Source organism: Anabas testudineus, chromosome 12 (genome assembly GCF_900324465.2).
Source record: "Anabas testudineus chromosome 12, fAnaTes1.2, whole genome shotgun sequence".
NCBI lineage: Eukaryota > Metazoa > Chordata > Actinopteri > Anabantiformes > Anabantidae > Anabas > Anabas testudineus.
Window position 1 is genome coordinate 10,062,690 of NC_046621.1, and position 17,136 is coordinate 10,079,825.

At 43.4% G+C, this 17,136-nt stretch overlaps 1 protein-coding gene across 6 annotated transcripts in view; it reads left to right on the forward strand.

The window, feature by feature from the left end:
- Window positions 1–15,159, forward strand: part of LOC113159814 (protein unc-79 homolog) — a 28,579-nt gene extending 13,420 nt beyond the window's left edge. For 2 of the 6 annotated variants that reach the window (XM_026356741.1, XM_026356746.1), the window contains exons 18-51: window positions 17–232; window positions 594–821; window positions 1,073–1,214; window positions 1,301–1,380; window positions 1,502–1,650; window positions 1,768–1,925; window positions 3,086–3,267; window positions 3,585–3,786; window positions 3,908–4,090; window positions 4,711–4,779; window positions 5,175–5,512; window positions 5,627–5,809; window positions 5,943–6,105; window positions 6,201–6,350; window positions 6,494–7,777; window positions 8,591–8,692; window positions 8,887–9,003; window positions 9,262–9,364; window positions 9,457–9,597; window positions 9,723–9,761; window positions 9,880–9,992; window positions 10,169–10,254; window positions 10,634–10,807; window positions 11,121–11,189; window positions 11,280–11,390; window positions 12,663–12,767; window positions 12,862–12,939; window positions 13,061–13,150; window positions 13,230–13,405; window positions 13,594–13,777; window positions 13,877–14,080; window positions 14,269–14,346; window positions 14,444–14,485; window positions 14,594–14,782. In XM_026356741.1, the coding sequence (XP_026212526.1) occupies window positions 17–232; window positions 594–821; window positions 1,073–1,214; window positions 1,301–1,380; window positions 1,502–1,650; window positions 1,768–1,925; window positions 3,086–3,267; window positions 3,585–3,786; window positions 3,908–4,090; window positions 4,711–4,779; window positions 5,175–5,512; window positions 5,627–5,809; window positions 5,943–6,105; window positions 6,201–6,350; window positions 6,494–7,777; window positions 8,591–8,692; window positions 8,887–9,003; window positions 9,262–9,364; window positions 9,457–9,597; window positions 9,723–9,761; window positions 9,880–9,992; window positions 10,169–10,254; window positions 10,634–10,807; window positions 11,121–11,189; window positions 11,280–11,390; window positions 12,663–12,767; window positions 12,862–12,939; window positions 13,061–13,150; window positions 13,230–13,405; window positions 13,594–13,777; window positions 13,877–14,080; window positions 14,269–14,346; window positions 14,444–14,485; window positions 14,594–14,782 (5,928 nt within the window). Of the gene's footprint in view, window positions 1–16; window positions 233–593; window positions 822–1,072; window positions 1,215–1,300; window positions 1,381–1,501; window positions 1,651–1,767; window positions 1,926–3,085; window positions 3,268–3,584; window positions 3,787–3,907; window positions 4,091–4,710; window positions 4,780–5,174; window positions 5,513–5,626; window positions 5,810–5,942; window positions 6,106–6,200; window positions 6,351–6,493; window positions 7,778–8,590; window positions 8,693–8,886; window positions 9,004–9,261; window positions 9,365–9,456; window positions 9,598–9,722; window positions 9,762–9,879; window positions 9,993–10,168; window positions 10,255–10,633; window positions 10,808–11,120; window positions 11,190–11,279; window positions 11,391–12,662; window positions 12,768–12,861; window positions 12,940–13,060; window positions 13,151–13,229; window positions 13,406–13,593; window positions 13,778–13,876; window positions 14,081–14,268; window positions 14,347–14,443; window positions 14,486–14,593 lie in introns of all 6 variants that reach the window. The other 4 variants (XM_026356742.1, XM_026356740.1, XM_026356743.1 and 1 more) reach the window with 4 other exon arrangements.
- Window positions 15,160–17,136: the final 1,977 nt, after the last annotated feature.

The following is a 17,136-nucleotide window of genomic DNA, read 5'->3' on the forward strand; positions in this document are numbered from 1 at the left end:
TGCTCTCTGCTCATAGGTGAGTGTGGTGTCTGATCCAGGACGCCGTGGGCAACACAACACGCTAAGCCCGTTCCCCAGCCCCTTCAGGAGCCCGTTCCGCAGCCCCCTGCGCTGCAGCCCTTTTAAAAACCTGGGTCACGCCACTGGGCACTGTGCCCTGGATCTCGACTGTGATGATGATGATATGAATCTTGGCTGCTTCATCCTCATGTTTGACCTCATCCTAAAGCAGGTGACCTTAATGCACCAAGCTGTGATAACATCTTTTTAAATAAAATATGGAAATATATATTTGTAAAAGGGACTAGTCTCTGATGTGCAGGGTTTTTTTCTAGGAATTTGGGAGCAGCAGAAAAATCTTAATACAATATGGATTACTAAAATTAAATGTGAACAACACTAATGCACCATCTTGCTCAGATGTGTTACTCAATATGCAACATAGTTTAAAGCTAATTATTTTTTGCTCATTTATTTAGAGAAAAGTACAAAATGCAGAGACAACAATGCCCACAGGTGGGATCTTGAGATTTGTATGCTGTGCTCCGGTTTTTGTTCTCTTGTTTTTACGGTCGTCTCCCCCACTGTCCCAGATGGAGCTCCAGGATGATGGTGTGATGCTGGGGTTAGACAGCAGCCTGGGGAAGGATATTGTGGGCATCGTCAACAATGTCTTCCAGGCCCCATGGGGTGGCTCACATACCTGCCAGAAGGATGAGAAGGCCCTAGAGTGCAGTTTGTGCCAATCCAGCATCCTGTGCTACCAGCTGGGCTGTGAGCTCCTGGAGAGGCTCACCCCCCGGGAAGAGATACGCCTGGTGGTGAGACATACACCATGAATTTGTGTGCACCAAATCTGAATAAACCCTGAGAATTAAGCAGATAAATCTTTGAAACAGATACCAAGCAGTAATCCAAAACATCACCTGCTGATGATGACATAAAGCAGGCTCATAAAAATATACTGTTAGCTGTAATACGACCTCTAATACGTTATCAAGTTCAGCTGAATAAGTGATAATGTTAAACACATGAAGGAGACAATTTGACAGTGTCTTGTTTCCCTTTGCAGGAACCAACAGATAGTTTGGAGGAAACTTTGCTCATGCCTCAACCAGATACCTCACTCGGTGTGGAGAATGGAAGTGAGGAAGGAGACAACCCAACTGGCACACACACTGACAATCCCAGCAACCACTCGCCCGATAATCCACGTGTGTATCACTTCAAATAAATATTGCACATACAAATCATTGACACTGTATGGTATGTACAAGTAACAACGTACACTTCCTTCTAGCCATGAAGAACAGCTCTGATAAGAAGTTCTCCTACCAGCAGCTTCCTGTGTCTTTGAAGCTCATATACACGATCCTGCAGGTACTTGTTTTGAATAACTGAGGCACAAACAGACAAACAAATTACAGAGGCAAATGTCTATTGTAATTTATTTGAGTATACATTGGGCTCACTGTGAATGACAAATAATTCTTACATTCAGGAAATGTCAAAGTTTGAGGAGCCTGACATCTTGTTCAACATGCTCAACTGCCTGAAGATCCTGTGTCTCCATGGAGAGTGTTTGTACTTTGCACGCAAGGATCACCCCCAGTTTCTGGCCTACATCCAGGAGAAGATGCTCATCCCATGGTGTGTGATGATGACTTAGAACACAGTAAAAAAATCATGCTATTGTAGAAATTATTTGTTTGCAATTAATTATTTTAATGTAGTCCATAACGTGATAGTAATTTATTTGCGTTTCAGTCTGTGGTCCATGTTGAAGTCAGAGTTTTGCCAGTTAGCCTCGCTGGCTGTACCTCAGCTCCTTCATGCCCTCTCTATGTCCCATGGAGCCGACATTTTCTGGAATCTAATCAACACAAATTTCAACCACAAAGACTGGAAAATACGTTTTGAAGCAGGTGAGAGATGGATGATTTGCTGCGATGTATAACCGTGATGCATCTGAATTAGCTCCTGTAAAAGGATTACACAGTATGATTATGGTCACATATACAGCTGTCATATAAACACCAGATGATCACAATCATCCTACGCAGTGTTTCACTTGAATGAATGAAACATTAACAAGTTTTTCCCAGTTTTCCCTATATATTACAGTTCCTAAACCACTGCCTGCCCACATCTCCTCCTATTGTTGCCATGGTTAAAGATTTTTCCTGCCTGGTGATTGGCAGAGAGAAGCTGTATGACCTTGAGACAAAGGCAGAGGGCAGGTCCCTTTGATTCGATGTATGGATGTAGGGACACAAGAGGGAAAATTAATTCATGGCATCCAAAACAATACAGTTAATATTTCTTAAAAGGTGTCAAACTACTTGTCCATTGTATTGGTCTATTTAAACAATTATAATCTGTAAAATAACTTACAGATCGTTATACTGATGGACTTTGTCATGATCATAAGTTCTAATAATGTTATCATATGCTCTGTGTAGTACTATTGAAACAGACAATTGTATGAATGTGGCTGTAAATCAAACAAAAAGTATTTCTTAAAGTCTAAATCTAACCAGCAGGTTCTCACTGGTGTCTTTACCTCTACACTGACACCTAGTGCCGAACATTAGACACTGTTCATCATATCATATTAGGTCAGACCTTAAGGATTTCTGCATAAAGCATCTATTTTAAGAGTAAAACCTAATTCATAATAATGTTACCTGTAGAAACAGAATGTGTTTTTTGTCATTCAACAAAGTGAACATGACAAAAACTTAAGTCCTATGAACCCATACACACTAATAAATAAGCTGTGAGATCATTTATGTACCCCTTAAAATTTTAATCATAACCATAACAAAAGTGATATATTATAACATATTTTTAAACACACTTTACATTATTTGGATTAAAAAAAAAATCACATTGACTCATATTAAAAAAAATATGTTGACAGCTAATTAAGTTGGTCTAATTACTTCATAGCTGGGTCTGTTTATGATATTGTGGTAATTATAGCAGGACATCTGACAGCTCAGTTGTGTCTCGTTAGTATTGTGCATTCTGTGTGTGTTGCTAATGTTTCTTTTTCACTCTGTATTCTTGTGAAAACCCTCAGTCGAGAAGGTGGCAGTGCTGTGTCGTTTCCTGGACATTGGCGCGGTGACAAAAAACCACTTGCTGAAGTATTCGCTGGCTCATGCGTTCTGCTGTTTCCTGGCCTCTGTGGAGGACGTCAATCCAGCTGTGGCCACCCGGGCCAGACTCCTGCTGGACACCATCAAGAGGCCGGCCCTGCAGGTGACGCGCTTGCACACAGTCGTCCCTTTTCTGAGAGCAAAAATTTGTTTGGCACATTTAGGAAATATAGATGCAGACAATGGGTCCAAGTATTCAAAAAGTTACCGTCAACATTAGTTTATTTACTAATTCTTATTTATCTGTAATTATGTCTGTGTTATTTTACGAACCTGTAGCTCAACACATGAACACAGGAAATAGTGATGGTTGCAAGATGATAAATACAAGAATTAACACAGTTTATGAGAATAAAAACATGCGTGTACCTGCATCTTCCACCATTGTTTATTTACACGCATGTGTTGTTTATCACACAGGGGTTGTGCCTGTGCATGGATTTCCAGTTTGACACTGTGGTGAGGGATCGACCAGTCATTCTCAGCAAACTGCTGCTGCTGCACTTCCTGAAGAAAGACATCCCTGCCCTTAGCTGGGAGTTTTTTGTCAACCGTTTTGAAACATTGTCTCTGGAGGCTCAGCTACACCTGGACTGCAACAAAGAGTTCCCTTTCCCTACTAGTATGTTTGCTCTATGTCCACATTCAGATTTTTAACAAATTTGTTGTAACAGTAACATCACAGCCTAATTTGGAGCATACCAGCTGCTCCACATTTAGTCTGTGACGTTTCTTTTTGACAGCCATCACAGCCGTACGAACCAACGTAGCCAACCTCAGCGACGCAGCAATGTGGAAGATCAGACGGGCTCGATTTGCCAGGAATCGGCAGAAGAGTGTGCGCTCCCTCCGTGACAGTGTGAGGGGAGGCCAGTCAGAGTCTAAACGGGCATTTTCACTCCCCGAGTCACTCAGCAACCGACTTCGTAAGTCGCACAGATCAATGTGAGCCCATGTTTGTGGTCAGACAGTGTTTGGAAATAGCTTTGTTTTAGTGTCTCATCAGATGCTCAACATGATAACACAGAGACAGAATCCATGAATGTATCTATATCACTCTAATTCCCATTTCTATTAAAAGAACAACCGGACATGTTCGGCATTACAGCGTAATGACCACTGACCATTTTTCTTTCTTGAGGGTGAAACCAGATGCTTCTCTCTTTGCAAATAGTGTTTGACCACAGTCTGGCCCCATTTCCTAATGTTTCTCTCCTCACTTGTTTGTTCCCAACATTCGTTTCACTCCAATGTCTGAGTAACACTGTGTTTAATAAATGAGGAACTCCCCTCTCATTCCCCACATGTCTCTGATTCTGCACAGAATGCTGTCTGAGTTTCTGGGAAATGTTACTTAATGACTTACTTAACTTTAATTCTTGATAACACTTGAATTTCACTGAATTTCCGAGCTATACAGTGTGGTTTGTGTGTGTGTGTGCATTTGTTTGTGCATGTGTTGAATGATGCTGAAGCTCAGACATGTGTCCTGTGCTACCTCCCCTCTATGTTCTCCTAAATTGTGTTCTCCATATGTGGTTTTTAGCTCTAAGGCTTACGAGGCAAGAGCACTCTGCCCCGACACTGGGAGATATGATAGAGAAAGTCCTGCCAGGTAAATAACAAACCAAATTTGAAATGTACAGTATTGTCTTAACGGTCCAATCATTTTGAAGGAGAAGTGCTACTATTACTTACTATCAATGCTTACATGTGTAAATATGAAACTGAATATGAAAAAGCAATGTTTGCTCTATGGTGACGCTCATTGTTTTTTCATATGACTAAAACAGAAAGCACTCGCTAACAGCAAGCAGGTCATTTTTTGTGTTTACCACTTGTACATGTATCCCATGAACATGCAGTGATCTACTGCATGATGATGTATCCAGCTCTCTTGACAGAGAAGTGGACAGGATGAGTTGACCCCCCCCACCTCTGTGTTGTTATACCCTCCGCTCCTCCTGCTTTTGCACCCTTCCCTCTCCTTGTCTTCTGCCCCGCCTGCAGCACGTTTCCTCCCGCACTTTAACCCTGACGCTTCAGCCCCTCTTGTAGGCCAGACCCCGTCTCCCGAGGACGACACCGTCATCAGAGACCTTCTCCCCGAGGACGCTGGGATAGATCACCAGACGGTTCACCAGCTGATCATGGTGCTCATGAAATTTATGGCCAAAGACCAAAGCAGCGCTGAGGCTGACATTGGTAGTGCCAAGGCTTTCAACACTGTTAAACGTCACCTGTATGTGCTGCTGGGCTACGACCAACAGGAGGGCTGCTTCATGATCGCACCTCAGAAGATGCGCACGTCCACTTGCTTCAACGCCTTCATCGCTGGCATTGCACAAGTAAATGACAAATATTCTTATTTGATATTGTTGATATTGTGATACTGTATGTTTGAGCTTAACTTTTAATATACCTGTATAACATACATGCTAATAATCTGCTGTGTCTTACAGGTGATGGACTACAATATTAGTTTGGGGAAGCAGCTGCTCCCTCTGGTGGTCCAGGTGCTGAAGTACTGCACATGTCCTCAGCTTAGACATTACTTCCAACAGCCCCCTCGATGCTCTCTCTGGGCCCTGAAGCCACACATCAGACAGATGTGGCTCAAAGCCCTGCTAGTTATTCTCTATAAGGTACTTGATGTATTAAAGCATGTGAGAAGAAATTCACCAGAAGTGTTTATTTGTTTGAATCACAAGAATATGCATTACACAGGTACATCCTAAACTTTTTCATAAATCATAAATCATTTTATATGATCCACAGTACCCGTATAGAGACATGGATGGCAGTAAAGTGGTCCTCCATCTGATCCACATTACCATCAACACACTGAATGCCCAGTATCACAGCTGTCGACCACACGCCACAGCAGGACCCCTCTACAGTGACAACTCCAATATGAGCCGCTATAGCGAGAAGGAAAAAGGTAAATGCTGATTGAAAATGAAAGGGTTTCAATCCTCTACACACTACTAAAAAGTCAGTGCTGATGTCCATTTTCTACATTTTTCTCCATTTCAGAAGAGGACAGTGTATTTGATGAGTCAGATGTTCATGACACACCGACTGGTGCTGCTAACAAGGAGTCACAGACCTTCTTTGCCCGCCTGAAGAGGATTGGTGGCAGCAAATCTGTGAAGTACCAGCCGGTAGAGCTGAATGCCAAGAAAAGTAAGAAACAGAGGCTTTTAGAGTTAAGTGTAGTATCACAGCATATCGATTGACTCCTTTTCAGCTCAACGCTTTTTTTTTTGTGGTTTCAGGACACTTGTTGTTTCCTGTAATTAAAGTGAGATTTTTCCTCTGTGCATTAGGTGAAATCGAGCTGTCGGAGTACCGTGAGGCCAGTGCACTCCAGGACAGCATTCTGCACTGTGTGAGGGAGGAAAGCACCCGCAAGAAGCGTCTGCAGGCCATGCACAAGCAGAAGTCTCTGGACATTTCAAACACAGACTCCATACTCTTCAATCTAGATGAACACAGACGCAAATCCTGCATTGATCGCTGTGACCTGCAGGCACCCCCGGTGATCTTGCCCCCGTCTTTGGCCACATCCCATGGTAGGCATCACGGTAAAGGATCCTCCGATGGCTCTTCAGTTCGGGTAGAGGGCGGCGATCCTGTGGACAGGCGAGGCTCCCGAGGTGGCCAGTCTGACATCTGCAAACCTGTCATCCCCGAGGTCCGATTAAGCTGCATGGAGACCTTTGAGGACAAGATGGACCAGGGCTCCCTTGTGGGATCAATTCAGGAAAAGGAAGACCAAGACCTTATTGACCTCTCCTCTGACTGCACGTCCATCCCAGAAAAACACTCCCTGCTATCCATGTCTGACAGCGACTCCTTGGTGTTTGAACCATTACCTCCTTTGAGGATTGTGGAGAGCGACGAGGAATTTGACCTTAACACCATCATAACCTCCAAGCTAAATGGGAGTCCAAAGGTCTCTGCTTCTCCTGCCAGCAGCAACACCCTAAGACTGTCTCCGGTGGTCCAGGTCAGTGTAGAGGACTGCTCGAGTGACAAAAACAACCAGTATGTTTTGGTGGAAGAGGGGCGGTCGAAGCAACACTTTGTGGAAAAGAGGCCAAACCGTGTGACTCCCAGCGCCTCTCTGGACCTTCCGGACCGGCAGGAAACTGTCTGCCATGAAAGCCCCATGACCCTAAAGCAGAAGAGAGACCTGCTGAGGAAAACCCCACATGTCCCTGATACCTCATTAGATGACACATCTGTGGCCCCAGAAGAGGTGAGAACTGGGATGGGACTTGGGATGAGTCCCTCCGATAGGACCATCTTCCTGAACATCCCGGAAGACAAAGCAGAGCCTCTTTCCTCACCAGAGAAAAGCAAGAGTAACAGCAATGATGAAGAAGAGGATGGTGATGACGAAGAGGATGATGACATGGGTGATGACGCAGACAGCGATCCCAAAGCTGACAACGCAGATGACAACGACGAGGCAGAGTTTAAAATCCAGATTGTTCCTCGACAGCGGAAACAGAGGAAGATCGCTGTCAGTGCGATCCAGAGGGAATACCTGGATATCTCGTTCAACACGTTTGACAAGCTGGGTGGGGAGCAGAGCACAGAAACCGGTAAGAGGGGCAGACAGATAAACGTGATTTAGCTGAATTTAAAGTAATCTTACAACATTTGTGAGGTTAATTTGATTTTGAAAGTTTGCAGCGTCTAGATTTGTATTGTCACACTGTGTACCAGGTAGATGTAGGCTTGACTACATCTGTTGGAATAATATGAAAATACACAGAATGTATTAAATCGTCGACAGCACACAATTAAAGTGTCCATTATTTGTAACCAGGAGTTAAAGTTGCTCTAATTGCTTTGAGCTAAAAATGCTTTCTGCAACACGTGTGACTAACTCGTGCTACACAGTCATTAGGTGTCCTGTATTTATCTTTGTGTTCACGTTTCCTCTTATGCAAAACACTCTCAAGTATCCTCAAGTAATTTAAGTACTTTAAATGTGAAATTTAGGTTAAAAAAAAAAACAAAACTGAAGAGCGAGGCAGAACTAGATTTTGTAAAATTTGTCTAATCGGCAAATTGTGAATCTCTCTCTGTGAACCATGAACTGGTGGAGAAGTTATGTTAATTATTAAGAAATCACAAAACTACATATAAAATTGAAATAAATTATGAATAAATACACTATAACTTTTAAAAACTACGTCTGATCGTAGACTTACTGAAGCATGATGTCATATAGTCTGACGCCAACTCCCTGACTTACTGAAGCATGATGTCATATAGTCTGACGCCAACTCCCTGACTTACTGAAGCATGATGTCATATAGTCTGACGCCAACTCCCTGACTTACTGAAGCATGATGTCATATAGTCTGACGCCAACTCCCTGTCAATTATTGACCCATATTGCCTTGCAGATCACAAAGCTCTGTCTACACTCGAAAAACCACGAGAATCTGCCTCAGCCCCGACCCTTGAAGCTGCTATGCCCGAAACTAGCCACCGCTCTTCAGTATCAAGTAAGAGCCAAATACATAGATTATCCATAATCTCATAATAAAACAAACTGCTGTGGTTGATATAAGAACAAGCACAGAGAAAATATCCATGCAGCGGTTAATGGATTTGTTTTCTAATTCATTTCACAGTAAAGAATTCACATGTTGATTTTTTTTTTAATGTAGATGTTGTTTTCTGTGTCTCACCTGTTTAGCTCAATATCGCCAAGTGAAGCGAGGCTCCCTCGGAGCTCTGACAATGAGCCAGCTAATGAAGAGACAGCTGGAGCATCAATCCAGCGCGCCGCACAACATCAGCACCTGGGAGACGGGTCAGTCATTTTAGACCTTCTTTTATTCCCTAATGAGCCTTTGAGGAGGTAAATTGACATAGCTATACGTGTACGGTAAGTGACACCTATTGACCATGGAAATCAAACTGGAAAAAAACACTAACTGACAAACTAATGCTGCTTTATTAAACTAAAATATAATACGTACTTTAATGTTTCCTCTCATCTTTCAAACCAGCGCAAACCCATGTATAACGAATGATATGTAGCCAAATCACTAATATCTGTCTTTTGTAGGTCCTACAAAAACCAGTCTGCTCTCTGCACCAAGCACAGTCAGCATGTTCGTCCCTGCCCCTGAGGAGTTTATAGATGAGCAGCCTACTACAATGTCTGACAGGTGAATCAAGCCACCATCAGCTACCAGTCCTGAAACATTTATTTTTCTGATTACAGCTGTGTAATCCGCTGTCATTTTGTGGGATTTTCCAGATGCCGGGACTGTGCAGCTGTGCTGGAGGAATACGACGAGGAGACTCTCAGTCTTGCGGTGGTGGTTCTTTCCATGTTCATCCACCTCAGCCCTGACTTGGCAGCACCGATGCTTCTTGACATCATGCAGTCTGTGGGCAGGTACGGCCTCTCTGCAATCCACATCCACACAGCACTTCACCGTTAAATGAAGTTTCGTAACTCACTCTCCAAACTCATGCATAATTCATCCCTGAGTCCTAATCCAGTGCTTTAACTTCTTTCAGGTTGGCATCAAGTGCCAATTTTTCTGGACAAGCTGAGAGGTATGAAACATTAAAGCCATCACAGCAATGAGCTCATATTCATCGTGTCTGTAGATGAGTTTAATAAGAGATGTGAAGTGTGACCACCTGTCCACATTCTTCCTCTGGTGTATTGCAGTATGTTGATCCCAGGGAATGTGGCAGGGGTAGCCAAGCAGTTCCTGCGCTGTATGTTTCACCAGCTGGCCCCTAATGGCATCTTTCCGCAGCTCTTCCAGAGTAACATCAAAGGTCTGCCCATACTGTACCACTCAATACAAAATTCAAACATCTATCTAAAGGGATTTGCTGCATGTCTAAGCTGCTCACATATTTATTTTCTTAACAGGTCCTCACTAGAAATACTATCACTTTCATTGTTTTTATGTTTTTCTTTATTTTCTTCCTATTTTTTTTTTTTTTTGCAGATGGAAGTTTCTTGCGAACACTAGCCTCTTCACTGATAGATTTCAATGAATTGAGTTCTGTTGCTGCCCTCAACATGCTGCTCGAGGTGGGTGTTTTTGGATCTGCGTTTTCGATCACTTAGCCAGCAGGAGGAGCTCTTGCCTAAGCTTTTGTGCATCCAGCTACATGTAGAGCACAAGCTTATCTAAATCTGTGTGTGATGTGGGCATTCATTCAAACCTCTTATTCCGCACCACTTATCCTGCACAGTGTCTTGTTGTTGTAAAGCAAAAGAAACACCAATAAAAAATGTACATATGTATGCACAAGTTCATTTGAGCTCCTGTAGCCCTAAAACCTGCAGTACGCTGTCACCATGAGCATTGGGATTGATCTGGACTGAATGATCAGCTAAAGTGAAATACCTTTGCTTGTAGAATTTCTTTATTTAAGCCAGTCGTGGTTTATATCTCTGTGCGCTCCAGGGCCTGAACAACAAGAAAAGTCTGCCAGCAGGGGGCACGATGCTGCACTGCCTGGACAACATTGCTACCTTCATGGAGGCTCTCCCCATGGACTCTCCCAGCAACCTGTGGACAACCATCTGCAACCAGTTCCAGACCTTCCTTACAAAACTGCCCTCTGTGCTTCCTCTGAAGGTAGATATCGACTCTTCCGTTCATTTAGTCATGGACTGATATGGTTTGATGCGATTATGGCGTGAGGAAAAAGCATCTAGCAGTGCCCTTGTCGGCCTCAATAGGACAGAGTATTAAAACTGTAATTGATTTGATGCTTTTGACCTTGGAGGTCAGTTTAACTATTTGACCATTAACCATCTATTACTGCAGACCACATTTAGAAACAAAGTCCGACCAGGGTAATGCACCATATAATATTTTCCAGTGTTTGGTTCTTGTAACACATCCAGACTTTCATATTTCACTGTTTTTGCAATGTGTGTTTTTTTAGTGCCCCCTGGATTCAAGCTTAAGGATTATAATTTGTCTATTAAAAATACCAACAACAAATGCTACCCGGGTAAGCTCAGAGAAAACCTTTTTTTTCACATACTTCTCTGAATTTTAGCCCTTAATATTTGACTTTTCTACTTCTTCCTCCATCCTGCAGAGCCTCCTTGAGCCTTTCTCCAAGCTGCTGAGTTTTGTGATCCAGTATGGCATGTTCAGTCTCTCCTACCTTGTAGAACTATGTGGACTGTGTTACAAAGCCTTCAATAAGGTATGCATGAGTATGTGAGTGCACAACATCTCTTTGTTTAAAAGGCATAGAGTGTCATGTAGGAATGAACATGCTCACATGCAGTATTTATACAGTGTTAAAAGAGTTTAACCTTTTAAACTAATATGCAGTGTTAAACATTTTTAGCTGCCGTTCAAAGGCCTCTCACACATCTCTCTTTCGGTGCTATACCTACTTCCCTGACACTCCAGTCAGCCAGAATTATGGCCATGTGTCACAGATGATTAAGTAGGCAATCAGCCAGTATTGATTAACATGATTAGTTGGTGTGCTGCGGCTGAGGATGTATGGTGTGTTTCTGAGTGGCTGTCTCAGACAGAGATGGAGCCAGGGCTGTCTGCACTGTTCGGACAGATGGATCCTCAGTCCTCCACCACTGTCAGCGCCGCATGCTTTATGTCTCCTGCAGTATTGATTTTCTACACCCCCTTTAACTCCTAACCGTATAATATCCGGTTTGTCTAAACCAAGAAGCACAATGAGCAATTGGTTTTGGAACCTGTCCTGTGCAGTTGTTTTATGGCGAGGTGAGTCTCCTGGGAAGCACAGGGAAGGTTTTTCAGCCAGTTTGGAAGTTAGCTTTTAAGGACACAAAGTCAGGCCTTCTAGACCTACTGAAGTTTGTCACACCATGCACCATTTGTCACAGCTCCTCTGCACTAAATGCCAAATGCGACTGGGCCCTCTAGCTTAAGAACAATCTATGATTAGCTATTTACCGAACGGACATGCTCCATTAAGTTTTAATTAAGAGTGCCGCGCACAGGTATGCACATTAACAAGCCGCACGGTAAGAAATGTCAGAGCAGCTCTGCATTTTGTGGGAGGGGGGGGAGCATGTGCTTGTGCCTAACATAAGAAAACATGACTGCATAACGAACAAGAGAGGCAAAGTGGAAGCCAGAAGATGACAGCGTGGTTTGTAAACAGGCAGCTGGGCTTTGTGTGGAAGGGATGAACAAAGAGAGCAGCCTGTCCTCAGGGAGGGAGAAGGCAGCCTGACAGCCTCATCTGAGCTGCATGGGACTCTGGGAGGAGAGATCTGGACTGGCCTAAATCTACTCCTCAGCTTCACTATTTTGTGTCTATTCTCTGTATTCCTGCTTCCCCTCCCCTGCGTGTCCTTCCCCCTCTATTCAGGCTAGAGAGTTTATGCTCTCCTCGCAGCATGAGTAAGGGAGAGTGGTAATAGAAAAAGGCAGTCTTGCTGCATCAGTACATTTATTTCACTCTCTATCTCCTCACATACAGGAGAGAGATAAGTTCTACATGTCCCGCATTGTGGTGTTAGAGCTCCTGCAGGCTCTCAAGTTCAAGTCTTCTCTGCCAGACACAAACTTGTTACTACTGGTCCAGGTAAAATACTGTCTTTTTTACCTTTAAGTCTACATAGATCAAATACATTTTATGCAAAATCTTGTACTAAAACCTGTGTTGTGGAATTTTTCAGTTTGTTTGTGCAGACATCGGTACACGGCTAGCAGAATCCACCATCATCCAAAAACACATGATCTCAACACTGCCAGGGGTAAGACTTTAGTCACTGAGTGTTTGGATCTTATTAAAATCAGCCTCGTAAAACAGCGGGAAATAAAGATAGACCCCAGTGTGATTGCTCTTAAAGGATGCACTGTTTTTGTTCTCAACAGTGCACGACAGCGGCTATGGAGTGCATGAGGCAATATATAAGTGAGCTCCTGGACTTCATTGCAGACATGCACACACTAACCAAACTTAAAGTAAGTCCTGTTCTGCAGTTCTGCCTCAACATTCATATCATCAGCATGACTTTACTCTTACTACAAATCTATTCTACAGAGCCATATGAAGGCTTGCTGTCAGCCGCTGCATGAAGACACTTTTGGAGGAAACCTTAAAGTGGGTTTGGCACAAGTCGCCGCCATGGAAATCAGCAAAGGAAATCACCGTGATAACAAAGCTGTGGTCCGGTATCTTCCCTGGCTTTATCATCCACCATCTACTATGCAACAAGGGTAAGAATGACAAACCAATGGAGAAGCTTCGTAGTAATGATTTAAAGCAGCGGCTCACCTGAATTACATGCTGTGAAACATATTGACTCACATATTACTGGATATCTGAGTGGATGGAATACAATATATGCCAGTAATAGAAAATATATTGTAGGCTGATGTGTAAATTTCAGTTTTTTTCTCTGCAGACCAAAGGAATTCATTGAATGTGTGTCCCACATACGTCAGCTGTCGTGGCTTCTTCTGGGATCCCTGACACACTGTGCCCTGCACCAGGGCTCCACCTCCTGCATGCCCATCCCTCTTGATGCTGGCTCCCACATTGCAGATCATCTTATTGTCATCCTCATTGGCTTCCCAGAACAGTCCAAGGTCTGGCAGAAAAGAAATCTAATAAATCCACGTAAGATGTGTAATGTCCGTAATTATCTCACAGTGGTTTTCTGTTTTGGTCTTCACGTGTGTTGCCAGACTTCTGTGCTGCACATGTGCTCTCTGTTCCACGCCTTCATGTTTGCCCAGCTGTGGACCATCTACTGTGAGCAGGCGGCTGCTGCTCCATCTCTGCAAAACCAGAACCAGACAGAGTTTTCTTCCAGTGCCATCCTCACTGGTCTGGAGTTTTGGAGTCGGGTTACACCCAGCATCCTGCAGCTCATGGCACACAATAAAGTGGTGAGTGTCCTGCATTGTCTTTTTCCAGCAGAGATCTGTCTTAGCTGGCTAAGGTGGGAATAAGGGTCAAGAAATATTAAGAGCGAAGTTTCATTTCTAGCCGTTACATCAATACATGCTTTACTTTTGGTGAGAAGCAATAACTGCAGTAGAGGAAATCAGAGGTTTGATATTGATTTCTTTCGCAGATGGTAGAGATGGTATGTCTTCATGTCATTAGTTTGATGGAGGCCTTGCAGGAGTGCAACTCAACCATCTTTGTCAAGGTTTGCTATAGCTGTAGTATTTATTCTATTTGAATAATGCATGATAACTGTAAGAAGCAGGCTAACACCACTTATCAATCTTTTAAATTCTCTTTAGCTAATTCCTATGTGGCTACCAATGATTCAGTCAAACCTTAAGGTAAGAATTTGAAAGGTTTTTATGCCATAATTATTACAAGCTAACCATAATAATAAAGTAAATAATAACTATCAACATAATGTTAAGCTTAAATCTTTCCTTCGTTAGCATCTGTCTGCAGGGTTGCAGCTGCGTCTCCAGGCCATCCAGAACAGGGTGAACCACCAGAGTCTGCAGGGCCAGACATCTGGAGCTCCTCCGTTTGCTTTGCGCAAATGGCTGCAGTGCACCCAGTTTAAGATGGCTCAGGTGGAAATTCAGTCATCTGAGGCCGCCTCACAGTTCTACCCCATGTGACCTGCGCGGTGATCACCTCGGGATCATCTGCGTCCTCAGACCTGCATGCATCTGCTCTAGCCGAAAAAAAGACGGGACTCCTATTTAAACTGATGGTGTGTGGGATTCATTTGGACTGAGTCATTTTTAGCATCTTTAGTATAAAACCTTTATATGTACAGTAAATCTATGCTATTTTAAAGTACTGGCAATGGATGTGATAATTAAAGGTTTGGTAGGCTTGTGTGGCATAATTAAATCAGGTGCCTGACTGTTGCATTCAACAGATTCAGAGTCACTAGACTAAGAGAATATCTATAGAGCCACGTAAGTGAGGGTCTGAAAGCAAATGCTTGTTGAATTGAAATATGCTCACTCATATTCATATTACTTTTTAAGTTGCTTGGTTACAAGCTGAATAATAAAAGTACGAGTTTTGCTAAATGTTGAGACACTCTTTGAATTTCAACCTCTTTAAAATTCAAATGTGACATTTACTGCCCTTTGATGTCCCGGCCGATGTGGAAAATGTCCAGTTTACCATAATGCAGGTGGCAGAGTGATAAAATCAGCTCTGTTGTTTACCCTGTTGGACGATAAACCTCAGGTGTCTCCGGGAAAATAACATGACATGCATTACCCAGCTCCCGTCTGAGATCCTTGTCAGGCTGTCAGTCATGGTGCCTTTCGCCATCAGAGCTCAGATCAATCAGAGGCCAATCTGACTTGCAGCAGCAGCTTCGTAACTCGATAAGGTGGAGCCAGACATTGGAAGTAAACAAGACTATTTCGGTTGTGCCCCCCTCCCCACCCCAAAGTGAAAAGCCCCCACCCTACCCCCTCCATCCCCCACTTCATTGGCAGTGGCGAAACAGATAGGCCCCCGTGTATACCAAGCAAACACAATTACCTTAGGCCTAATGTGGTTTGTTGTGATTAAGCATTGTTGTGAGGTCTAACTGCATTATCACGAAGCTCTTGTCTGAGAATAACAGATGACATGACAGCAGGGCTAGAAAGCCGAACAGCACATTAATCTTTGTTTTGATCTTCACTGCTGCAAGGGTTTTATTATCAAGCTTTAAGGTGAATTCAATCTGATGATGTAAATGCATTCTGCAAGAAGAAATTGGTTTATTGGGCAAAAATAAGCCAAATTTGATTTACATACATTTTTCAAACAATGTCCTTTTGGTCACTGCATGTGTAAGAGGACCCTAACTGAGAGGAGTGTGGCAGGTGAGTCACTAGTATAGTGAACACACACACACACACACACACACACACACACACACACATAGAGACAACTCTCACTTTACTTGTGAGGATGCCCATTGACAAAATGCTGTCCCCAGTCCCTTACCCTAAACCTAAAACCTACTATTAACCCTGACAATGCCCTTTGAGCACCAGCTAAAATGTCCTCACAAGAATAGTATTTAAACAAAATTTGTCCACACAAGAAAAAAAAAACAAAATACAAACTCACACACGCAAACACTCCCTGGCGACCCCCCAGCTAGCTGAATCAGGCTGCAGTGCCCCTTCTCATCAACCTCTAGCCTTGGCTCATCAAAGAGCCCTTTGCCTGCTGTGTGCGCCTCTGCGTATGAGTGTGTATTAAAGTGATGGTGTGTGCAGGTGTGTATGTGCATGTGTCCCCGCATGTGTGTGTGTGTGTGTGTGCATGTTTAATCAAGTCCTCCTTGCTCTGGGGTTGCATCTGTCAGCCACTGCCACCGTTGTGATCGTTTGAACTCGCAGCCCTTTTTGAAAGAACCCCTCATTAGCAGCAGCTTATGTAATCAGTGTCCCACAGGTATCCAGAACTTTCCCCGCCCCTGCCTGCCTGCTACCTCCTGGAGGACCATATGGGAGTGCTGACCTGATGAGCAGGCAGCTGGAGGTACTGAGGGTAATTAACACTGACCAAAGGCCTCTCAAAGCAGAGAGGGTGTGAGTGGGTCCTCAAAGATTGTGAAGGTCATCTTTGAAGGGACTGTGCGAGCTCTCATACTCACACATACACAGTGATGCACCAGCATATTGTACACCACAACTGTGTGTGTAAATAAGAGATATCGCTTGATTAAATAACAATAGAGAGGTACTCTAACACAGGCTGCAACAAATCCCACTAACCAGTTTTGTATGGAAGCAATTTAAAGCACCAACATTTTAAAGAATATGTGATCAGCGTTCTTCTTTACTCTATGAAAATACCTTGTGAGAGCCTCGTAAAGCTTGTTGAGACAGTGACAATCCCTGTTCCCCGCCTAGTGCTGTCACATTGCTTTTATGACAGTGAAATCCACAGCGCCCTGCCTGGACAATGCATAAATGTTTAAATTGCTCACAGTGTCCATTGGCATTAC